The 26,613-nt window shown below is 37.5% G+C and overlaps 1 protein-coding gene across 16 annotated transcripts in view; it reads left to right on the plus strand.

The window, feature by feature from the left end:
• APC (APC regulator of WNT signaling pathway) overlaps window positions 1-26,613 on the plus strand; it is a 125,647-nt gene that overhangs the window by 56,845 nt on the left and 42,189 nt on the right. For all 16 annotated transcript variants that reach the window (XM_060201271.1, XM_060201277.1, XM_060201283.1 and 13 more), the window contains 3 exons: window positions 8,131-8,239; window positions 11,562-11,675; window positions 19,749-19,832. In XM_060201271.1, the coding sequence (XP_060057254.1) occupies window positions 8,131-8,239; window positions 11,562-11,675; window positions 19,749-19,832 (307 nt within the window). The remainder of the gene's footprint in view (window positions 1-8,130; window positions 8,240-11,561; window positions 11,676-19,748; window positions 19,833-26,613) is intronic.

Genomic DNA, 26,613 nt, shown 5'->3' on the forward strand with positions numbered 1-26,613 from the left:
ATACTGCTAGAATTTTGATAGGTATTGCATTGAATCTCAAGATTCCTTTAGGCATTTTTTAAATTTTTATTTATAAAAAGGAAACATTAACAAAAACCATAGGTTAAGAGGGGTACAACTCCACACAATTCCCACTACCAGAACTCTGTACCCCATCCCCTACCCCAATAGCTTTCCTATTCTTTATGCCTCTGGGAGTATGGACCCAGGGTCATTATGGGTTGCAGAATGTGGAAAGTCTGGCTTCTGTAATTGCTCCCCTGCTGAACATGGGCGTTGCTAGGTCGATCCATACTCCCAGCCTGTCTCTCTTGCTCCCTAGTGGAGCAGGGTTCTGGGGAAGCGGTGCTCCAGAACACATTGGTGGGGTCGTGTGCCCAGGGAAGTCCGGTTGGCATCATGGTAGCATCTGGAACCTGGTGGCTGGAAAAAGAGTTAACATATACAGCTAAAAAAGTTGTTGATTAATCATGAACCTAAAGGCTGGAAAAGTTCATATGAAGAATTGGGGGTCTCGTTTTGTAGATAGTAGGCCTATTTTAGTTATATTCCAAAGAGCCCATGACTGTACTAGTTTTTGTTTGTTTGTTTTTGTTTTTGTTTTCTGAGCCTGACATCTCATATGCAGGTGGATCCAAGTTATTGTCTGGGGAAATGATGTCATGGCTGGAAAAAGGACCAGAAAGCTGGATCAGGGAAGATAGTAGCTCCCAAATATGGGAAAGGTGTATAAATATTGTTGACTGTAAACCCCATTGATTTGATGTGATCTGGGGCCCATAGTCAGGAGCCTTTAGGCATTTCAGTAATATTTTTAATAATATTAATTTAATAATATTTTTCAGTCCATGATCATAGAATATCTCATTTGTATCTTTCATCTTCTTGCTTACTTTATTGTTGGCTATTCTTTTCCAAGCAATTATGAATGAAATATTTTTCTTAATTTCTTTCTGATAGTTCATTATTAGTGAGTGTATAGATATAAAATAGACTTTGTATTCCGCAACTTTTATTTTTTATTTGTTTTTATTATTCAATTTTTTATTTGTGATTAGTAGTTTATTTACAGTATATAGTTCCACATTACACCCATCACAAAACTCTGTATTCCCAAACTCCTACCTCCCAAGGATAGCTACCATATTTCTCACAAAGTCTAAGTAACAGATTGCTTACTTTTTGGTTGTTTGTTTCTTTACAAGTTCATGTGTATCAGTTCTCTAGATTCCACTTGTGAGTGAAACTGGTAGTTGTCTTTCAACTCATATATGTGTGTGTGTGTGTTATATATATATAACATATATGTTATATATAGTTATACATATATATGTATAACTCATATATATATATATATGAGTTATACATATATAATTTTTAACTTGTTAATAACAGCCTATTACAGGATTGTGAAATTATAGTGTATAGTTCCACACCACATCCACCACCAAAGTTCTGTATCCCCACCTCCCAAAGATAACAACCATAGGCTCTCTCTCACAAGTCTTACAGTTTGCTGGCTTCTGTTTTGTTTGGATTTATTTATTTATTGGAAGGTTTGTGTAAATCAGATCTCTATATTCCATATATGAGTGAAGCCATTGGTAGTTGTTTTTTTAATCTCTTATTTCACTAAGTGTATTCACCTCCAGTTCCACCCTTTTGTCCCAAAGGACACAATATCATCTTTTTTGATTGCAGAGTACTACTCCATGGAATATAAATCCTATAACTTATTTAGCCAGTCATCTGATGATGGGCATCTAGGCTGTTTCTACTCTTTGGCTTTTGTGAATAATGCAGCTATGACCATAGGGGTGTATATGTCCCTTCTAATTAAGTGTGTCAGTTTCCACTGCAACTTCTCTAAATTATTTATTCTAATAATTGTTTTGTGATGTCTTTAGGGTTTTCTATATATTGGGTTGTTGGAAAAGTCATGCTGTACTTTTCTGTGGTTTTCTATACAAAAATGTGTAGTGGCTTTTCTGACAATGCAATGTAATCTGTCATCTGCAGAAGCAATTTTAAAGACTGTTGACAATTACTAAATAGGTCTTTTAAATATATTTTTTTTAGTATTTTATTTTCATTTTTTTGGATAAAAATGAAAATAATTGAGAGGGGAGGAAGAGAGTAAGAGCGACACCTGCAGCACTGTTTCACCACTCATGAGGCCTCCCCCTGTGGGTGGGGTTCTAGGACTTGAACCCAGGTCCTTGTGCATTATAGCATGTGTACACTACCAGGTGCTACCGTCAGGCCCTTAAATAGGCCTTTAGTACACTGAATTATGCAGACCACTTTTAGGTATTAGTGACCTAGTTTTGGTTCTGAGCCTTAAGCACTATTGTGTGAGTTATATTTAACACCAGTTTTTCTTACTCAGAACTCTGTAACCTTGGCTCCCCACTAGAGCATTTTATCACAATTTGATCTTAAACTTCATAGTAAAAACAGGTCCCTATTCTAACTTCTGACTCCATTGCCATCACTAACACTGGCCTATCAGCTCAAACAGTTGAGTATTTAGTTCTTATTTTATAAGCCCATTTATTAGAATCATAATTATCTTTGTAGTAGTTGCAATGCCCAGATTGTGAAAGGATTTCAGATTTTGCTAACAGTGCTTTCTCCTTCCTCTGTTGTCAGAAATGTGAGTGTGCAGCTTCACCATCATCCCCCCAAGGTTGATGCATCATAAATAGAAATTGTCTTCCGTCCCCTGAATTCCCTTAAAACTGAAATTGCAGCTTAAAAAACTGAAGGCTTCTTTCTTAAATTTCAGGTTGTGCTTTTGTAAAGAGGGAATGTTAGCAAAAATAGAACCCTCTGCATACTTGCATGTATACGTATTTTTTAAGCAATATAATCAAATAGAATCATACAGAAGTGTGATCAAAATGGGCAACGTATGTCTATATGTAAGCAAACTCCAGAAGCCATAGTAGAAGATATCTAACAAGAAATTTTCCATAGTCTTCATGGAGCTACAACTCCCATGTTTGACTCATTTTCTTTTTGTATTTGATATGTAGCCTGTAGCCATATCAGTATCATCAGTAAAGACACTGAAGATTTCAGTCTCTCTGTATTTATTAAGAACTTTTTTATGTTTCAGCACATAGTCAGTCCTTGAGAATGTTCCTTGTGCACTTGAGAGGAATGTGTATTTATTTCCATTGGGATTGAAATTGTTGCATATATTCTAAGTACCTCATCTTTGGCTTTATTTAATGTCACTATTTGTTTATTTTTAATCTGTCTCTTATCTTAAGTGATATTAAGATCTTGTACTATTACTGTGTTACTACCAGAGTGGCACTTGAGATTAGTCTGTATTTTGTATATTTGTATATGTTGTATATACACCCATCTTGGATGTATATATTGATAATAGTTATGTCTTCTTGTTGTATTTCTTAAATAGTATCTATAGTTCCTTATTACTCTGTTTGACTAAAAAAAAAAATCTGATACTGTAACAACAGTGCCTGCCTTTTACTCTATGCAAGCTTGAAGTACCTTTTTCCAACCTTTCTCTTGAATCTGTGTTTGTCTTTATTGCAAATATGAAGTTCTTTTATGCATAATATAAATGGATCCTATTTTTAAAAGATTTATTTAGCCACTAGGCCTTTTTTTTTTCTGCTGGTGCTTTATTAGTTTCATGCCTGCACAACTCCACCAATGTTAGTAGGCTACTTCTATTGTTCTTGTCTCAGATAGAAGGTAAAAGGCAGAAAGGGAAAGGAAGGAAGGAAGACACCACAGCATTCTTCACCTCTTGTGAGTCTTCTCATTGCATGATACTCCCATGATTTGGGACTCAAATCCAGGTCCCATGCAAAATAAAGTAGTTACTCTACCAGGTGAGATATCTCTCAGCCCCCCCCAATGTATATTTATTGATGATTGCGGACTATATTTACGGGAATTATTGGTATTTGTGTCCTACTTACTACCATTTTCTTTTCATTTGTTTTCTGGTTATTTTATATTTTCTTGTCTGTCTTTTCATGAGAATGGTTTTCCATGGTGATTATCTCAGCATTATTTTTTTCTTTTGTGAGTCTCTGCTCTATGTTTTTATTATGTAGTAACCATGAGAACTATACCCAAAACTATATCTAAAACTATTTTTTTATTGTGGTCATTTGATTGTACTCCTTCTGTTCACTTCCTCTTATGTTTTATTATTATCTCATGCTACTTTTGTTTATATTTGTTTTATTGTTTTATCACCTTGCTCAGGGCTTTGCGTTACTTTGTTTATTTTATTATAGAACTCCTTTCAACAATTCTGTTAAGGTGGGTCTGGTGGTGGCACACTTCATTAGTTTTTATATGTGTGAGAAGACCTTTATTTTGCTCTCCATCTTGAATAATTTTACAGGGTAAAGTACTTGTGACTGGCATTTTTCGTACTGTAGCATTTTAACTATGTTGTTCCTCTTCTTCTAGCTTGTGGAGTTTCTTTTGAGAAGTCAGATGAAAGTGTAGGGGCTCTGTGTTTATACGCCACTTCTCCCTTACTCTGGTAGCCTGCAAAATTTTCTTCTTTGTCCTTGGCTTTTGGTATTTTTATAATCTTGTGTCTTGGTATGATCATTTTGGATTCAGAAATTTAGGTGTTTTCTGTCCACTTCTTGAGTATCTATGTTCTGATTGTCCCTAGATTTAGACATTTTTCCAGATACTATTTCCGTGAATATGGTTTTTGCTTCCTTCTCTCTTCGGAAATTCTTATTACCATTACATTTACTTTCCTAATGGTGTCTGGTAGTTCTTTCTTTCTTTTTTTTTTTTTTGTTTCAAGTTAATGCTCTATCTTTATTTTTTTCTTAACATGTTAAAGCAATGCAACATTTATTGAGTGTTCAGGCTCTGTGCACTCATCACTGTGCATGTGATGAACAGTGGATACACAAATGAATGAGCATAACATACAGATATGGCTTCAAGTCAACACAGATGCTGACAGGATACATATATCCTTGGCAGCACAATTTGTAATAGCCAAAACCTGGAAGCAACCCAGGTGTTCAACAACAGATGAGTGGCTGAGCAAGTTGTGGTATATATACACAATGGAATACTACTCAGCTGTAAAAAAAAAATGGTGACTTTACCGTTTTCAGCCGATCATGGATGGACCTTGAAAAAAATCATGTTGAGTGAAATAAGTCAGAAACAGAAGGATGAATATGGGATGATCTCACTCTCAGGCAGAAGTTGAAAAACAAGATCAGAAAAGAAAACACAAGTAGAACCTGAAATGGAATTGGTGTATCTCACTAAAGTAAAAGACTCTGGGGTGGGTGGGTGGGGAGAATACAGGTCCAAGAAGGATTCAGAGGACCTAGTGGGGGTTGTATTGTTATATGGGAAACTGGGGAATGTTATGCATGTACAAACTATTGTACTTACTGTTGAATGTAAAACATTAATTCCCCAATAAAAAAATAGTACTTAAATATATAAATTTAAAAAAAAGAAGTTAAAAAATCTCTCTCGTTTTACATTTCTATAAATTTCTGCTATGGGCTCACTTTTTTCCCCCCCTAATGAATTCACTATTTTTACTTGGGTTGCTACTGTTTTGTTTGTGCATTTAGCCTAGCCTCTGTTATTTGCCTAAAGAATGTGCTGTAACCAAAGTTGTAGAATTCTCCTTTGTTCATTCAGATATTATGGTAAGGGAGAGGGTATTGTAGAAATTGTAAAGCTTGATGCCCTGTGGTCATCAGAAGAGGTGTGGACTTCTAGCACCTAGGAGGAAGGTCTTACAGCATGCATTAACTTTTTCAGATCAGTGCAGCACAGCTCTATGTACTCAGTTTCTAACCTATAATCATGGGCAATCATTAAGTTTTGATGGAGGCATCTCTTATCTAAGTGGTTCTCTGTTGGAAGAGAGAAAAGGGCAAACTGGGTTCACCTGCTAGTTTTCAGATCATTTCCTTTTCTACAACCCCCCCCCACAAAAACCAGCCCCACACACACACCAGCTCCGCCCACCAAAATTTCTCTGAAGCCAAGACTGAGAGGCTATAGTCTCTCCTCTTAGCTGTACCACTGGTTTCATCATGCAGTGATGGGGACTGGGGAGCACTGCACCCTCAACCCTCAATATACCTCTACATTGAGCACCTTCCACATGTTAACCCACTTTCAAAGAATGGTGGGCCTACTAAGCACATCAGGCTGTGAGATTTTCATTTACTTTTTTAAATATTTCATTTTTTTTCTTCTCTCTCCCCCACCCTCTTCCCGCCCCCCGCCCACCCTCTTTTGCCACGAGGGCTATTGGTGGGGCTCAGTGCCAGCACTACAAATCCACTGCTACTAGTGGTCATTTTTTCCCTTTTTTTTTTCCCTAACTATTTTAATTAGATGGGACTGAGGAAAATTGAGAGAAGATGGAGAGATAGAGAGAGAGAGAGAGGGAGAAAGACACCTGCAGACTTGCTTCACCACTTATGAAGCAGAACCTCTGCATATGGGGAGCAGGGGCTCAAACCTGTGTCCTTGCACAGGGTGATATGTATGCTTAACTGGTGTGCCACTGGCTGCCCAGAGAGAAAGACACCAGAGCACTGATCAACTCTGGTTTATGGTGATGCTGGGGATTGAACCGGGGACCTCAGAGCCTCAAAGGTCTTTTACATAGCCATGAACTCCCCCAACCCTGTGGTTTTCATTATTATTTTTTGCCTCCAGGCTTATTGCTGGGGCTCAGTGCCAGCACTACAAATGCACTGCTCCTGGAGGCTATTTTGCCCATTTATATTGCCCTTGTTGTGGTTGTTATTGTTATTGTTGTTATAGCTGTTGTTGTTGGATAGGACAGAGAGAAATGTAGAGAGGAGGGGAAGACAGAGAGGGGACGAGAAAGATAGACACCTGCAGACCTGCTTCACCCTTGCGAAGCGACACTGCAGGTGGGGAGCTGGGGGCTGGAATCAGGATCCTCATGCCTGTCCTTGCACTTGGCGCCACATTCACTTAACCCGCTGCGCTACCGCTCGACTCCCCTGAGAACTTTTTTTAACTTTGAAATTTGAAAGTGAATTTGTCATCTCTGGAGGTGAAGCCATGCTAGCAGGTTAGGTTCCCCTAAAACAATTACATAAAGAATGTACATTTCTCTACATTTCTCTGTCCTGTCCAGCAATGATAATAACTACAACAATTAAAAAAAAAAAAAAAAGAGGAAAACAAACTTAAAAAAAAAGTTCTCAGGACCAGGGGAGATAGCTCCTTATATTAGAGTACATAACGTATATGTCTCAGTACCCAGGTTGTGTCAGTACTCATCCCTGACACAACCATATTCCAGAGTTGATCAATGTCCTAATTTTTCTTCCCTTTCTCTCACTCATAAAAATAAATGTTTAATGAAAAATGTTTCTCTCCTTTAGAATGACTTACTACTTAATGATAATATAATTATTTTGGCTGCTGTGAAAAGCTGAAAGTTGTGTCTGGGTCCAGTGGTAGCTTTGTTTTTTCATAATTACTGCTCTTCCCTCTTATAGTTGGAACTGTTATATTTATTTGGGGCTTTGGTGTATCTTTTTTTTGTAAACCATCATCATTCTGTAGGTAAATGTGAATGTATGAATGAATGTGAAGAGAAGCTATTAGGGGCAGGTGGTGGCGCACCTGGTTAAGCACACACATTACAGTGTGCAAGGACCTCGTTCAAGCCCCTGATCCCCACCTGTAAGGGGAAAGTTTTGTGAATGCTGAAGCAGAACTATAGTTATCTCTCTGTCTTTTTCCCTCTCTAGCTTCCTGTCCTTTCTCAGTTTCTGTCTCTTATCTAATAAGTAAAAAAATAATTAAAAAAGAAACTATTTAAAATTCAATAAGAGAAGCTTTTGTTAATATGTAGATATTCTAGCAAAGATGGTTGCTATCTTATTTAAATGAATATGTAAAGAATAATATTGAAATTTTAATGACTGCAGTATTCTGTTTAAATAGCTTAAGTCAGTATGTTTTTCATTCATTCATTATTACTATCAGTTTAAGTAGATAGATTTAAAAAATAACTGATAAGAATTGTTATAGGGTAACATGCATTAACGTTATGGTAACATTACTTGTTTTTAAAAATTACAGATCATTACTTCTTGCTGATCTTGACAAAGAAGAAAAGGAAAAAGATTGGTATTATGCACAACTTCAGAATCTCACAAAAAGAATAGATAGTCTTCCTTTAACTGAAAATGTAAGTAACTTGACAATATTGTCTACTTTAGATTTTAATAACTTCATCTTTAAATGTACTTAGATTATCCATTACAATTTTTGGGGTAAGAGACTGGAAGGTGATACACCCAGTAAAGAATACAGTTTCCCATGTATGAGGGCATTGGTTCAAGGATAATGACTTGTAGCCCATGAAATAATTAATGATTATTTATGATAAAATAAGAACTATTTGACCACTGATCTTTGTTTCAGGTGCTAATCAACAAGTTGGATAAGTTGTCGAATACATCAATGCCCTTTCCAAAACTTTACTACAGGTAGACAGTAGGAATTATTTCATGGGCTACAAGTCATTATCCTGAACTATTTAGCAACATTAACAGATTTAAATAGTTTATATTCATAAATATGTTAAATTTCACAAATTTTGCCTTTATGTTGGGCAACAAGGTTATCACTTTCATACAGAAGTACTTAACAAAATATGGGCTAGTCCTTTCTTCTTCTTCTAGCGTTTGCCCTTTTTCCGTAGCCAGTCAACAGCGTCAGGTTGAGCCTGATGATTGCTTGTTGCTGGCTTTGAAAGTGACTGGGATCCATGTGGATTCAGTCAGCTAGGAAGGATCGTCAGTTTCCCCAATAAATGGGTACTCATGGGATGCACCACGAGAAGGTCGATCCAATGCATCCCAAGGCTAGTCCTTTAAAAATCATCTTCAACTTTTTTTTAAAAAGTAGTTTGGTAAGTAAAGGATAGTTCAGTGGTTACAATTGCTCATTAGAAATTAGAAGTACAAAAATAAAAAGAAAGAATGAAAGAAAGATAAATTAGAAACACAAGAGGCCAGGCAGTGTTGCAGCAGGTTAAGCGTACATAATATGAAGCACAAGGACCCGAGCAAAGATCCGGTTCGAACACCTGCAGAGGGGTTGCTTCACAGGCAGGGAAGCAGGTCTGCTATCTCTCCCCCCCCACCTCTCAATTTTTCTCTGTCTTATCCAATAAAAAAAAAGAAAGAAAATGGCCACCAGGAGCAATGCCAGCCTGAACCCCAGTGATAACCCTGGAGGCAAAAAAAAGAAAGAAAGAAAGAAAGAAAGAAAGAAAGAAAGAAAGAAAGAAAGAAAGAAAGAAAGAAAGAAAGAAAGAAAGAAAGAAATTAGAAATAGGGGTCAGGCAGTGGCACACTGGGTCGAACACACACATTACCATGCTGATGATCCCGACTTAAACCCTAGCACTCAACTGAAGGTTCTAGCTTCACTGCCAAAACAGTGTTGCAGGTGTTTCCCTCTCTTTCCTTGTTCCTCTATGTCTCTAGAAGAAAGAGAATGAAAAAAGGGGGGAGAAAAAAATGACTGCAGAGAACTTATGCAGCACTTAGCCTTAGTGTTAACCCTGGTGGGAAGAGATAGAGGAAGGAAGTAACATGTAAACTAGAATATCTATATTACAACCTCTAATTTTAATATGCTTCTAGAAATGCAAAGTGCACACACAAATACTATCTGTACGTTACAATGGAAAAATTGAGACTTCCTTTTACTTAAACTGAAAGGGCAAGTTGGAATGTTTCAGCTTACAGAATGCTATTCTCAGTCAGATATGTGCCTCCGTGCCATTTTCTGATGGTCTAGAGAGTGTGAAAAATCTATAGCATTTCCCCATTCCCTTCATGGCCCTGTTGTCTTATAACTCTGTTGTCATTTTTATCTAATCACACTTTTAGCCCCTCTTAGCTTTTGCATATGTGTTTCATTTTCTTGTCCTTTATTTTCCTCTGCCCACTTTCTTTATCTTACAAAAGGAGAAGTTGTCTGTATATTTAAATATAGTACTTTAAATTGAAATATAACTGGACCAGGCAGTGTCACACCCTGTTGAGCGCCCATATTACCATGTACAACGAACAGGGTTCATGCTCCCGTTTCCCACCTGCAGCAGTGAAGCAGGGTTACGGATCTCTGTCTTTCTCTCTACCTCCTCCCTCCCTTCTCAGTTTTCCTCTGTCTTATCAAGTAAAAAGAAAGATTTTTTTAAAAGGAAGAAAAAAAAAAGGCTACCAGGAGCAGTGGATCCATAGTGCAGATAATTGAGCCCTAGTGATAACTTTGGTGGCAATAATTTTTTTTTTAATTTTAAAAAATTGAGGTATAAACTTCTGTATAGTATGATTGCTTCTTGATTTTTCTAGTTTGTTTACATTGATAATGCTGGTTTTAGGATGAGGCAGTGGCACACCTCATTAAGAACACATGCTACAATGCACAAAGACCCAGGTTCAAGTCCCCCAGTCCCCCATGAGTGATGAAGCAGTGCTGTAGGTGTCTTCTCTTTCTCTCCCTCCGTGCTCTCCCTTTTATCCTGTTTCTCTCTGCCTCTATACAATAATAAGATTATTTAAAATATATACTGGTTTTAATCATTAAAAGTAGTACCTTTTCAGGGTACCAGAAGGTAACTTTGAATAGAGTTAACACATTACCGTGCACAAAGATCTGGGTACAAGCCTCATAAGAAGCCAGGTGATGGGGCATCTGGTTGAGTACACACATTACAGTGTGTAAGGACCTGGGTTCAAGGGTTCAAGCCTCTAGTCCCCACCTGTGGGGGGGGGGGAAGCTTCATTAGTGGTGAAGCAGTGTCAGGTGTCTCAATCCTTTTCTGTCTCCCCCTTCCCTCTCAGCTTCTTGCTGTATCTGTCCAAAATAAATAAAATAAATGTAAAGGAGGAGGAGGAAACTAAAGATGGCCTCACTCAAAGTGACTTTATATATTTAGGTTAAATAATAAAATTTTGTGGCCCAGGAGGTGGCGCATTAGACTGTCTAGTATGAGGTCCTGAGTTCAGTTCCTGGTAGCACATGTACCAGTGAAGTCTGGTTCATTCTCTCTTCCTACTTTCTCATTAATAAGTAAAAAAAAGAAAGAAAATCTTTTTTAAAAAAATATAATTTAGTACCAATGAAAGAGCTCACTTGGATAATGTGCTGCTTTGCCATGTGCATGAACTGTGTTCCAGTCAATCCCCACTGATTTGAAGGAAGCTTTACTGCTGTAGTACTTCTCTCTCATCTCTTCCCTATCCCTCTCTAAAAAACAAATAGTACAATTTAATTAAAGCCACTGGTGACTACGAAACATTAAGCCTTTCAACTTTGACTTTCACATCAGGACTGCAGACTGGACACCTTTAAAAAATAATTTTCTCATGTACAATAATTTGCATCATTATGTAATCGTTTACATGTTTTTTTCTTTATTGATATCCATTTGCTTCTTTGACTTGATTTTTAAACACATAGTGTAATATTAACATTTCATTTGTGGTTTTTAGTTTTCCTTACAAACAGATATGACCAGGAGGCAATTGGAATATGAAGCAAGACAAATCAGAGTTGCAATGGAAGAACAACTAGGTACTTGCCAGGATATGGAAAAACGAGCACAGGTAACTTATTAAACTGTAATATAGAGAAAAGCTACTGAGAATATAGTGAATGATAGCTCCATTAACATTGATTAGATTTATTTTTAAATTTATCTTCTTTTTAGCATTATTTCAAAGTAAAAATATCATTGCTGCTGGGTGATATAACCAATATTTGCATCATTCTACGTTCACCTAAGAGGGAAAATGGATTAAACATTTTTAATCTTTTTATCTAAAGTTATTATATTTTGAGACTTTTACTTCTTGTAATTGAGTTGTGTGTAATGATATTTAGAATATTTCACTCCACTTCAAATTATATATATAAAAAAAAGTTAAGGAATACCCTCATTCCAGGTAAGTAGGAAGGAGACACACAAGGAGAACACTGGGAAAATGAGTGTCTGGTATTTCTACTTTCACTGTCAAGGAAGAATACTAACTAGCTTTACTATTTTTTAAAGTATTTTCATATGTTATTGAATTAAGTTCTTTTATGCTTAAGTAAGTATATGATTGACTAATAGGCTTTGCTGTTGCTTGGTCTATTTCAAAAAATAGATTAAAAAAAACTTAGGACAAACTATGAGGGAAACATTTGACATTTTTTTCTCTAAAGGACAAATAAATGAGAGGGCCAACATTTGTATATATGATAAAAATGTACTTTTACATTCTGAAAAGTTAATTTCCTAGTTTCAAAATCATTGGTGTACATCTGAAGTGTAATCTTTCTATTTTATGTGTCTACTTACTAAATATAATGTGTATTCTGCTATGTTGTAATATGATGGTAGAATTAAGGTAAACTTACCACGATGTATTTCAGTCCTATTTTACAGTGAGGCTAGAGGTTGAGTTAATATACTTATTAGTTATATGTATATAGTACTTTTTTCTTAAATTTGTCTTGACCTCATCCTATTCAGATAAATGTCTTAAATGCCAGAAAATAAAACTTTGAAAATAAACTTTTGGGTCTGGATAAGGTGAGTGCCCTATGAGTGCACCCACTCAGGCCCATGTGTGACACCCCCCCCCACCCCTACCCTGAATTGTCCTGTTTTAAGAATAAATTGAAGAGCCAGTGAAATAGTGGACTTGGGTGATGGACTGCTTTTATATTCTGTGCTCAACCCAGCCTCTACCACATCAAAGGGAGCTTCAGCGCTGCAGTCTTTCACATACACGTACATATTCTCTCTCTCTCTTTCTCTCTCTCTCTCTTCCTTTCTGTCTCTTTTCCCTCTGTTTCTGTCTTTAAAAATATACAATAATTATAATGATAATAACAGCAATAAACTGAGGGCAGTTGGGAAGTGATGCATCTGCTAGAGTGCTCATTACCATGCACAAGACCAGAATTCAAGCCAGACCTTACCTGTAGAAGTGGGATGGGGGCCTTCAGGAATAGTGAAGCAGTGCTGCAGTTATGTGTCTCACTCTCTCTGCTTCTTGCCATCTATCAAAAAGGAAAAGAAATAGTTTTAGAGCTTGGTATAACTATTTAGCCACTGAGCTCCGGCAATAACCCTGCTGTCAAAAATAAAGATAATAGATTTAAACTCAGCATGAGATGGACTGCTTATCAGTAACTACTGATAAGTAGCTACTGAAAACCCACTTCCACATCAAAGGTTAAGACATTAAATGTCTAGGAGCTTTGGGTACCCTCGGGATGTGGCCTGTTAACCCAGCTATGTTTGAGAAATACTGATAGAGCTTACTGGAAACAGTCTTTCAGATGCTGGCTTATGCACATCTTATATAAATGTTCCCTAACAATGCATTAACAAAAATAGACAAAATCAATGTTCATGTTTCAGTAAATATTCAATTAATTGTTAAATCAGTAGTATATATAACAGTTTAAAATAATAAAGTGGGAATATTGGAAATATGTTTGTCAAAGCACTCCTTTCCTTCCTACTTAACATATAAAGTATTGGATGTTGTTAATCCTAGGAAAAATTAAGATTGTGAGAAAAAAAAGTGAATTCTTATTTACGAAGAGATATGGTAAATAAGAATTCCATAACACAAGGAAAAAGTAAATGTGTATATAATTTTTCAAAAAGAAACAGATAAACCTACTTACTCATATCTTGTGAACATGTGCAAGAATTATCTAGATCCAAGAGTCAGCTGCATTTTTCTTAAGTGCCCAAATGGTAAATATTTTAGATTTTGAGGGGCCAAGTGGTGACATACCTGGTTGAGTACACATTACGTGCACAAGGACCCCAGTTCAAGCCCTCCCCCACCTGGGGGTTGGGGGAGCTTCACAAGTGGTGGAACAGTGCTGCAGTTGTCTCTGTGTCTACCTCTTAGTATCCCTCTCCCCTCTCAACTTATGTCTCTATCAAAATAAATAAAGTTTTTTTTTGTTGTAGTTGTTGTTACTGATGTCGTTGTTGTTGGATAGGACAGAGAGAAATCGAGAGAGGAGGGGAAGACGGGGGAGAGAAGGACAGTCACTTGCAGACCTGCTTCACTGCCTGTGAAGCGACTCCCCTGCAGGTGGGAAGCCAGGGGCTCTAACTGGGATCCTGAAGCCTGTCCTTGCGCTTTCCGCCACGTGCGTTTAACACGCTGCGCTACCACCCAACTTCCTAAATAAAGTTTTTTTTTAAGGGGGGGTTTAAAAATATTTTAGATTTTGTGGCCATGTGGTCTCTTTTACAACTGCTTAACTGTACCTTTTCAGCAAGAAAACCTTAGATAGCAAAATGTGCATACAGTGTTTCAATAAAACTATCACCAAGGGCCAGGAAATAGCGTATTTAGTGGAACACATGATGTCTTTAGGATGTGTGACTTACATGCCTTTCTGTGTGTGAGTACCAGCATCACCTAAGATCAACATGAATGACACTGTGTGGTGGAATGGTGCTGTATTCTTTTCTCTCTGTATCTATTTCCCCCTCCCCCATCTAAAACAAAAGAAAAATGGCTCAGGAAGGCTGTTCAGTTCAGGAGTGGGAGTGTAGGTCATGGACATCCTGCTTTTGCATGACCCTGGATTTATTCCTAAGTTCCTCATTAGAGGCAGACTGGGAGTATAGACTGACATGTCAGTGCCCATGTGGCAATTACAGAAGCCAGACCTTCCACCTTCTGCATCCCACAATGACCTTGGGTTCATACTCCCAGAGGGTTAAAGAATAGGAAAGCTTATTAAGGGAGGGGATGGGATACAGAATTCTGGTGGTGGGAATTGTGTGGAGTTCTACCCCTCTTATCCTATGGTTTTGTCAGTGTTTCCTTTTTATAAATTATATATATATATATATTACAATTTTTTTTTTGCCTCCAGGGTTATTGCTGGGACTTGGTGCCTACACCACAAATCCACTGCTCCTAGAGGCTATTTTTTCCCCTTTTGTTGCCCTTTGTTGTTATATTGTTGTTATTATTTTAGTTGTTATTGATGTCATTGCTGGATAGGACAGAAAGAAATGGAGAGAGGAGGTGAAGACAGAGAAGAGGAGAGAAAGATAGATACCTGCAGACCTGCTTCACCACCTGTGAATCGACCTCACTGCAGGTGGGAAGCTGGGGGCTCAAAATGGGATCCTTATACCAGTCCTTGCACTTTGCGCCATGTGCACTTAACCCACTGCGTTATTGCCCAGCCCCCATAATAGTACAATTTAACTCACTCAAACAGATGGCTAGAAGGTTCTTAATTGTTGACTTCTGTTTTAGAGTGTAGTCCTAAAAGCATAATTGCTAGTCATCAAGTATGAGCATTTTGAAGTGTAAGTACTTACCAAGTTGCATTCTACATGATTTTTATTGGTTTTCCTTTCATTACTATGAGAATTTCTAATGCTTTATAGTTAGCTGTCGGTAAGCAGTGAACATATCTTGTCATTTAGTTTATACTTTGAAAAACAAATTGATTTGTTTTCATGAGCAGGAGAGAGAGGGAGACCACAGCACTGCTAAACCCTGGCTTACCATGGTGCCAAGTATTGAACCTGGGACCTCTGTGGCCTCAGGCATCAAAGTCAGGTATACTACCACTACATTGTCTATAAAAATGTGGTTATATTCTGTTCATTACTCTTCTATTCAAAAATTATCTGATTTAAAGAAAAGCCTTATGAGCTTTTGATTAGAACTACATTCAATTTAATTTATAAATTTGAAGGAATTTAGATTTATGTATTGATTACTGGATAAAGACAGAGAAATTGAAAAGGGAGGGCAAGAGACAGACAGACATCTGCAGCCTTGCTTCACCACTCGTGAAACTTGTCCCTTGCAGGTGGTACCAAGGGCTTAAACCTGGGTCTTTGTGCACATAATGTGTGTACTTAACCAGGTTGGCCCAGTTTGAGGGAATTTATATATTTGAAATACTGAGTTTTCTAAGCTGAAAAGATAGACCTTGAAACCAGATCTCCTGTTTCTTAGCTCCAGACCTGCAGTTGACCACTCATTTGGGTAAACTCTGTCTCATTTTCTCATTGATAAATATACATAATAATAAACTTTAACATGGGGATTAAATGTAAAACCATTTAAAACCAAGCATATCGCAAGAATGAGGCATATTCTCTTCATTTATTTAGATTTTACTTTATCTCATTCAATATTTCTGTAATTTCCTCCATAAACTTCTTTTAACGCTTTTTAAAGATTTTATTTATTTACTAATGAGAAAGATAGGAGGAGAGAGAGAAAAAAAAAAAAAAACAGACATCACTCTGATACATTTGCTGCCAGTCCAAATTCGGGACCTCATGCTTGAGAGTCCAGTGCTTTATCCACTGTACCACCTCTCGGACCGCAAAATTTCTTATAATTTTTTTAAAACAGTGACTTTATGTATATCTTACAGATTTTTTTTTGTTATTGTGAATAGAATTATCTTTCGTTACATTACTGAATTTTACTCAAGTAATAAATATCCAGCAATCTTTTCTCATAAGATCTTAGATTTTCCATATAAATTATCATTATTTACAAACAATGAAAAATTGTTTTACTAGTCATAGATCTTATTTTCGTTTGTATTGTGTAAAAACTGTGATAGATGTTTGTATAGAAGCAATGATCTTCTTGGTTTGCTTAATATTTTCTTGTCTTTAAATGGAATCCTAAAATTTCACTACTAAGTTTATTGTTTAGTCATTGTTTTTGAGATATCCTTTATCAAGTTTAGGAATTTACATGCATAATTGTTAAAGAGTTATTCTTAATCTATATTTAACTTATTACTACTGATACTTTTCAAACCAGTTTTTCAAAAGTCATATAACATCCTACCCCTAAATAATTAAGCATCTATTGTTAAACATATGTGCATAAATATTGTTACATAGGAAAAGAGAAGAAATAGAACCAGCTTCTTCTGTCTTCATGTTGAGAATCATAAGAGTTGTATCAGATGATCAATGTATGTCAGTAATCCACATCAGTGGACATCAAACCATCCGAATTTAGTTTCATGTTGGCAGTACAGATATGCAGTATCATAAAGAAAACTTAATACTATTATTTTCATCCTCTAAATGTTACTTTTTTCTTTAGAACTTAAATGGTAGGAGAAAACTAGTTCTATATAGAGAGAAAGGGCAAGCAATAAAATATTTCAATGTATACAGTTTGGTTATTTTCTTTAAAGTCAGAAAATATTTGCCCAAATCTTTAGAAAGCTACCATTTCTCTTTGAGCATGCTTTCATGGTGTAAAATTGAGATGATAAGATTTGTTAGATCTTAATCTCATTATATGTAGGCTGATGATAGAGAATCAGCATAAATGTAGGGGTTTTTTTATTTGTTTGTTTTTCTTTTTTTTCTCCAGGGTTATTCCTGGGGCTCAGTGCCTGCACCACAAATCCACTGCTTCTGGAGGCTATTTTTTCCCTTTTGTTGCCCTTATTGTTTATCATTGTTGTCATTGCTGTCATTGTTGTTGGATAGGACAGAGAGACATTGAGAGAGGAGGGAAAGACAGAGAGGGGAAGAGAAAGATAGACACCTGCAGACCTGCTTCACCACTTGTGAGGCAGCTTCCCTGCAGGTGGGGAGCTGGGGGCTCGGACTGGGATCCTTACGCTGGTCCTTGCACTTTGTACCATGTGTGCTTAACCTGCTGCACTACTGCCCGGCCCCCAGCATAAATGTAGTATTACAAAGGAAAGGAATGATTTTTGTGAGCACAGTTTTGAATTTTTCTCTTTGCTCATCATAACATTGTAGAATAAGCTGCATTATGCATTTTTTACTGTGGCTGTATTTAAGCAAAATTAGATATAATGAAAGGTGAGTTTATGATTTTATAATTACTTGTACTTAGAGTTTTTATTATTATTATTACCAAATATTTATTCCCTTTTGTTGCCCTTGTTGTTTTATTGTTGTAGTTATTAATGTTGTTGTCATTGTTGGATAGGACAGAGAGAAATGGGGAGGAGGGGAAGACAGGGGGAAAGAAAGAGAGAGACCTGCAGACCTGCTTCACCACCTGTGAAATAACTCTTCTGCAGGTGAGGAGCCAGGGGCTTGAACTGATACCCTTACGCCGGTCCTTGTGCTTCACGCCATGTCTGCTTAACCCACTATGCTACCACCCAACCTCCCAAATTTTTATTATTTATCCACTGGATATGCCTGTAAATCTGTTATTCATATGGCATATAATTTTTTTAAGTTGAAAATTAGGGGTGTAGGTAGTGGCACACCTAGTAGAGCATACATATTACCATGCACAAGGACCTGGGTTCAAGTCCCTCTCCCTACCTGCAGGCTGGGAAGCTTCACAAATGGTGAAGCAGTGCTGCAGGTGTCCATTTCTCTCTCTCTCTCTCCCTCCCCCCTCACCTCAACCTCCCTTCTCAATTTCTCTCTGTCTTATCAGATAGAGGGATTGGGGGAAACACACACACACACACACACACACACACACACACACACACACTCACACACACACACACACACACACACACACACACACAGCAGTGGATTTATTACATAGGCACCAAGCCCTAGCGATCCTTGTGATAATAATGAGGAAAAAGAAAAAGTTGAAAATTAGTCTGTTTAGAGCACCTCCCCACCTCATAAAATATTCTAATGCAGTTTTGAATACCTCACTATCAGCATATTGGTTACAAAATCGTTGCAGAAAATGTTGTACAACATCAGGAGTATCTATCTTTAAAACCTGTGTTTGATCTGTCATAGAGCTAATTTCAAATTTCACTTTACTAGGTTGCCATATTTAAATGGTTTTGGGGTTTTCCTATTTCCCTTAGTGGGAAATCTTAAAAATTAAAGCAAAATCTCAGTTTTTTAAATAACACATTTCCAGCATTGTTTTAATTTAATGTTGCTGATTTGTAGTTATTGCTTTTGTGTTCACTTGATGGTGTCAAGGTAATGAGAAAAGCAAGATCTCTGCTATGGAATCTTTATGTTTAGAATAAAACAATACTTAACTGCAGTGTTTGAAAAAGGAAAGTCTGATAAGTACTACTGATTTGTAATAAGAGTAATTTTGGAGACAGTTAATCCTCCTGTTTAAACCCTGTTGTTTATTAAACTGAATCAGTTGTGCTTTTCCTCTGTAGTCATATCTTTATATAAATCCACTATGTTGTGTCTCAACAGTAAGAGCACAAGAATTATTTGAGTTCCCTAGTTTGATCCCTGGCACAGTGTATGCCAGAGCAGTGCTCTGTTCTCTGTTAAACAGGAAATTAAAAAAAAAAATTTTGTTAGTTCATTTTACAGTATTAGCATGTGAGTTGATTTAAGAGTGAATTCAGAAGTAATTTTCTCTTTCAAGCTTTATTTGAAAATAACTTTTAAATACCGATTTTCACATTACATGCATTTTTACACACATACAATTTAATATATGACTGGTGTTTGTACATTTTCTCTAAGCAGATCCAAATACCTGTTGTATAAAATTAGATGCTTTAAAAATTGAACTGATTTCAATGTGTCATGGGGATGAAAAGAAGAGTGGTTTGACATGACACTAAACTATTAATGATAACCTGTTTATATTTATTTACAGTAACGTTTTTTAATAAAAACAGATCTAATATGGTCACTTAATTTATTTTAGCGAAGAGTAACCAGAATTCAACAAATAGAGAAGGACATACTTCGTGTTCGACAGCTTTTACAGTCCCAAGCAGCAGAAACAGAGGTTAGTATATTGTCTGTTTTATTTGCAGGTGTAAATGTAGGTAGTTGATCTAAGATAATAAAATGTAAATAATTAATGTGGCATCATTGAAAGAAAGATTTCTGCTAGAGAATTGAGATACTTTTTTTCCCCATGAAGTTAAATTCTCAAAAACTTTAACTATTTTAGCTTATTCACAACTCTTTGGCAATTTAAATTTATAGATACAGATATCTTATTTAAGTTATTAAATTGCATTTAATCAAATAACCTAGTCTGGCTATCATCAACTAAAATAAGCTATCACCTTGTGCATACACCATAGTAAGAATTGATGATACACATTTAGTGACATTTACTCTACAAACTCCAGTAAATGTACAGTAAAAGGATAAAATTTAGTAGACACAAAAGGCCTGGTAAGATAATAATAGTACAATTTGAGAAGCTAAAAAGCCAATAAACCTTTTCTGGTGTAGTATAGAGAACCTAACTTAGCATAGAACCTAACTTATAATGCCTAACTTAGCAGTAGAAAGTTATAAAACAGCCCATTTACACTATAAAATTAAGTGGTTGGTTGTTACTTCTGTATATGAAGGGACAAGAATGAAAATTTACTTTAAAAAAAAAAATGGTAGTCAGGTGGTGCTGCACCTGGTTGAGCGCACATGTTATAATGAGCAATAAAGATTTAAAAAATGTATTTGGGAGCCGTGCGGTAGCGCAGTGGGTTAAGTGCACATGGCTCGAAGCACAAGGACCAGTAAGGATCCTGGTTCGAGTCCCCAGCTCCCCACCTGCAGGGGAGTCGCTTCACAAGCTGTGAAGCAAGTCTGCAGGTATCTTTCTCTCCCCTCTCTGTCTTCCCCTCCTCTCTCCATTTCTCTCTGTCCTATCCAACAGTGACGACATCAATAACTACAACAATAAAACAACAAGGGCAGCAAAAGGAAATAAATAAAAATAATAAAAAAAATTTTAATGTATTTATTAAAAAATAAAAGGTAGAGCCTTTAGAAACACTGAAGTTGAACAAAAGAGATTGATTCTTAAAAGAGCAAAATGAAGAGTTTTTTTGGGGGGAAAGGGTTTTTTATATTGTCTGTGCTGGTATAATCGCAGATAAGGGTTTCATGCTAAAAAAAGAAAAGAAATAAGGGGCCAGGTGGTGGCACTCCTGGTTGAGCACACGTGTTACAATGTGCAAAGACCTGGGTTCAAGTCCCCAGACCCCACCTGCAGGAGGAAAGCTTTGTAAGTGGTGAAAAAAAGTTGTAGTTGTCTCTGTGTCTCTCTCCCTCTCTACCCCCCTTCCTCTCAATTTCTGGATGTATCTATCAAATAAATAAAAATTTTTTAAATGAATGAAGTGAATGCTTATTTGTTGAGTGCTAAACCCTTGGTGGAATCCAGGCTTTACAGTATAGGTAAGTCTCTGGAAACATTTTATGTAAGAAATTGTGCAAGCTCAAGGAAAAAGATCTGAAGATATAATACAATAAGACCATCTTTTCCTCAGGCATGAAACTTCATTTAACTTTTTCATAGGATTTTAAACATGGAGTTAATGTGTCAACATGGTGCATTGCTGCTGAAAGCTATGTGAGATTATCAGACTTTGCCTTCTCCATTTTCTGGTGTATTGTAATTGAGGCTATTGTTCTAACACTATTTTCAAGTTTTCATTCTGTGTGATGCCACTTCTAAATAAATAGCCAACCAAACTTCAGTAAGAACACATGGACAAGTAAAGATCATCTTTAAAAAATCATTTAATAGGAATAGATACTGTGTAGAAAGGAAAAATGTTAGTCATCTTCTGTACCCCCCCAAAAAAATTTTGACCCATACTTCCAGAAGAGTAAACTATAGGGAAAGTAAACCAGAGGGCTTTATACCCCCATTCCACCAGGACCCAAAGCATTAGTCACCAGGAATCTTGTTTTTATACCATCAAAGAAAGGGAATCAAATCTGGAAAACACAAGAGGAAGAGAGGCACATTTTCGCTTAGTTGAGCAAAAAGAGGAAAAAGGAAAACACTTGGAAGTAGTAATAGGTGTAGGGGTAAAATATATATATGCACACACACATAGTTATAGATAGATAGTTATAGAATCAGCCTGTATTGGTGACCTTGGAGAACTACTGCAGTTTCCACCGGAGGGGATAGAGAGACAGAACTCTGGTAGTGGTAAATGCATGGAATTATACTCCTATTATCTTATAATTTGTAAATCAATATTAAATCACTAGTAAAAAGGAGAAAGAAGAAGAAAAGAAGAAGGAATGTTTGTGAAACTAATATGAGACAAGAAGAGGGCATAGTGTTTATGCAAAAAGATTTTCATGCCTGAGATCCAGTCCCAGATTCAATCCCCACTATAAGCCAGTTCTCAACAGTACTCTGGTGGGGGTTGGGGGGAACTAATTAACATTAATAATCTCAGATTAAAAAAAGAGAATGTGTCCACAAAGTAATAAAGAATGACACAAATACACACACCCTTTAGAAAGTTTAAAACTGTTCTAGTATTGGTGGTTATCATTGGAAGAGTGGAGGCACAGAACTGTGGTGGTAGGTGTATTGTGGGAGATTCAGGCATGAAGGTCTTTTTTGTATAACCACTATAACCTCACAATCTTGGAAAACACATCAACAAAAGTCTTCTTGGGGGAATTAAAATTGTGAAAGCAAAGGCTAGAGAGACAGCATAGTAGTTGTGCAAAAATAATTGGGCTGCTGGAAAAGTCATGACATATGTTTCTGTGTTTTTCTATGCAAAATGTGTCATGACTCTCCCCATAACTCAGTATCATGCCTGAGGCAGCAGAGGTCCCAGATTCTGTCCCCAGCACCACCATAAACCAGAGCTGAACAGTGCTCTAGTTTGTGTGTGTGTGTATGTGGGGGTTAGGGGGTTGGTTTTGCTTTTAAAGAGAAAATGGAAGAGACCACAGCACCAAAGCTTCCTTCAAATGAAGCTTCTTTCTATCTGATGGGGGCTGGGCTTAAACCTGGGTCACACAAATGGCAAAGCTCTGGATCAGGGAGATACCATAGTGATTTTGCAAGAAGACCTTCATGCCTGAGACTCCCAAGTTCAATCCCTGGTACTACCATAAATCAGCTGAACAGTGCTCTTATATATTGATAGATTAATTTGTTGAAGCAAAAATGAAAGACTTAGTAGAAGCGTGAGGAGATAAATTCTTAACAAAATTTAACAAAATGTGAAAAATAGAAAAGATGAATCATTCTATGGTCAAGGAAGATAGCATAGTGGTTATGCAAAAAGACTCTTATGCCTAAGGTTCCTAAGCTCCAGGTTAAATTCCCATGCACCAACATAAACTAGAGCTAAGCAGTGCTTTGATTAAAAAGAAAAATTATTCTATGAAGGCTAATATCCAAATAAAAAATAGAATGGAGAGCTAGAGGAAGGAAATCATAGAAATAAAATTCCTTGGGAGTTGGGCAGTAGTGCAGCGGGTTAAGCACACATGGTGCAAAGCGCAAGGACTGGTGTAAGGATACCCATTCAGCCCCCGGCTCCCCACCTACAGGGGAGTCACTTCACAGGCGGTGAAGCAGGTCTGCAGGTGTCTTACCTTTCTCTCCCCCTCTGTCTCCCCCTCCTCTCTCCATTTCTCTCTGTCCTATCTAACAATGACGACATCAGTAACAACAACAAAAAAAGGGCAACAAAAGGGGAAATAAATTTTAAAAAATAAAATTCACCAGGACTGAGGGTTATAGTTGTTTAGATAAAATATTCTTGTCATTATCCAACATGACAGGTGAAAATAACCTCACACTAGGCATATCATAATGAAATTTTATAAACTACTTGGTGCAAAAAGAAAATCCTAAAACCCTTTAGTGAAGGAAAGGAAAACAAAGTTCACAGAAAGAAAAAGGAATACAAATGTTTCTAGTCAAATGAACGGCAACATACTAGAAGCTGTGAAATAAGGTAGCAATTTCTTAAAACTTTAAAGTTATTTTTGGTCATGTACCAACACCAATCCTCTTACAGCCAGTGTCAATTCAGTTCTGACACTATCCAGAGATAGCTGTACATCCCCACATTTAAGGCGAAAAATTTCTTAAGTCTGCCTTTACTTTAGGCACTAGCTACATATTTTGGGCACACCCAAACCATCTGCACTGTATTTCACATGCAATAAGTTCTACCCCAAGTGGGTACTCTCCAGTACAATTCAATTCAGACAATTCATTAGAATGACTAATAACTAAATTACTCTGTTTTCAGTTACAGTGTTATTATAAAGGATAAGGATACACATCAAGGGGACTGGGCAATGGCACACCTGGTTAAGTGCACATAGTACGAAATGCAAGAACCTGTGCAAGGATCCAGGTTCAAGTCCCCACTCCCCACCTGCAGTGGGAAGCTTCACAAGCAGTGAAGCATGTCTGCAGGTGTCTTTCACACTCCCTCTTTATGTCCCTTTCCCCCTCCATTTTTCTCTGTCCTGTCTATTAAAGGGGGGAGGGGTAGCCTCTGGAGCAGTAAATTTGTTGTGCTGGCACAGAGCCCCATCAATAACTATGGAGGGAAGGAATGGGGAAGAATACAGATCATCAACAGCCAAGTGAGGAGAAAGCAAAATCTAGAAAAGGTGTGGGGTGAACAAAATATCTTCTATGTTCTCTTAACCTTTGTCTAAACAAGTCAGTGTGTTTACTAGCAGGAATCTCCACTGAGTTGGAATATAGAAATTTTTTTTTTCCTCCAGGGTTATTGCTGGGGCTCAGTGCCTACACCACGAATCCACTGCTCCTGGAGGCCATTTTTTCCCCTTTTGTTGCCCTTGTTGTTGTAGCCTTGTTGTGGTTGTTATTATTGTTGATGTCGCTCGTTGTTGGATAGGACAGAGAGAAATTGAAAGAGAGGGGAAGATGGGGGGGGGGAGTTAGACACCTGCAGACCTGTTTCACCACCTGTGAAGCTACTCCCCTGCAGGTGGGGAGCCAGGGGCTCCAACTGGGATCCTTAAGCCGGTCCTTGTACTTTGGGCTACATGTGCTTAACCCACTGCGCTACTGCCCAACCCCCAGGAATATAGAAATTTTATTTTATGGACAAGATTAATTGATTACCTCTTTAGCCTTTATTAGACTCATTCTTTCAAGTGGACAATAATTACATTCTTTCTTTTTTTTTTTTTTTCCCCTCCAGGGTTATTGCTGGGCTCAGTGCCTGCACCATGAATCCACCGCTCCTGGAGGCCATTTTTCCCCCTTTTTGTTGCCCTAGTTGTTGCAGCCACGTTGCGGTTATTATTGCCATTGTTGACGTTGCTTTGTTGTTGGATAGGACAGAGAGAAATGGAGAGAGGGGGGGAAGACAGAGAGGGGGAGAGAAAGACACCTGCAGACCTGCTTCACCGCCTGTGAAGTGACTCCCCTGCAGGTGGGGAGCCAGAGGCTCTAACCGGGATCCTTACGCGGTCCCTGCACTTTGCGCCACGTGCGCTTAACCCACTGCGCCACCGCCTGACCCCCCTTTCCTTTTCTTTTGCCACCAGGGTTGTTATTGGGGCTCAATCCCAGCACTATGAAATCCACTGCTCTTGGTGGCTATATTTTCCTTTTTTTTTTTTTCTAATTTAATAGGACAGAGGAGATAGAGAGAGAAAGATAAGACGCCTGTAGACCTGTCTCACTACTTGAGAAGGGGACCCCATTGCAGGTGCAACCAGGGGCTTGAACCAGGTCCTTACGGTTGGTAATATGTGCACTTAACCAGGCACAACACTGCCTGGCCCCCATTCATTTCCTAAAGTCAGATTTCTCTTTTCTCTTTTGTCTCTAAGTCCATCTCATTCCTGACTTCCCAGGTTCAATTCCTAGTACCACCATAAGCCAGAACTGAGTAGTGCTCCTATCTCTCTTTGTCTCTCTCATTAAAGTAAATAAAAATGTTTTTAAAAGGCCATCTCATTAGTATTTAAGACTTCTCAAATTTGTCTTTCTAGTCCTGAATTCCATATTCCTAAATTTGTATGTTTATCTCTCCTCACTAAAATGTTTTGAAGATATCTTAAGCCCAATATATTCGAAACCCTTTCCTATAGAGGCCGGGCTGTGGCACACCAGGTTAAGCACACAAAGTGCAAGGATCCTGGTTCCAGCTGCCAGCTTCCCACCTTCAGGTGGGGTGGGGTGTGCGCGTGGAGGTCGCTTCACAAGTGGTGAAGCAGGTCTGCAGGTGTCTCTTCTATCTTCCCCTCTCCTCTCAATTTCTCTCTGTCCTGTACAATTTAAAAAATAATAAATTTAAAAAATAAACCTTTCCTCCTAAGCCATAATCCCCACTACCTTTCATCATTAGTCCACCTGCTCAAAAAGCTCCTTCCTCCATTTTTTACTCCCTATCTCTTCATCATTAGTCCACCTGCTCAAAAAGCTCCTTCCTCCATTTTTTACTCCCTATCTCTGTGACTGACTCTAATTCCTCAGATATGCTAAGCAACAAAGAAGTAATTCTTAATACCAGATTTCTTCCTCTGCTTACCATATCTAGTCTATCACCAGGTTTTTTAGATCTACCTATGTTTCCATTTCGTTTATCTACATAATTTCTTCTGTGATAAAAAGTGCTATAATCTCAGTTAACATCAACATCTTAGCCTCCAAATTGCTTTTCTTTTTTTTTTTTCCTTTCCTACTTATATTAAACTGTGACCATTTAGATTTTCACTTTAAAAGTCAGTTAACATTTATAGCCTGGGAGGTTGTTTAAAGGGTAGAGCACCTGACTTGTAAGCAT

This window comes from Erinaceus europaeus, chromosome 11 (genome assembly GCF_950295315.1).
Source record: "Erinaceus europaeus chromosome 11, mEriEur2.1, whole genome shotgun sequence".
NCBI lineage: Eukaryota > Metazoa > Chordata > Mammalia > Eulipotyphla > Erinaceidae > Erinaceus > Erinaceus europaeus.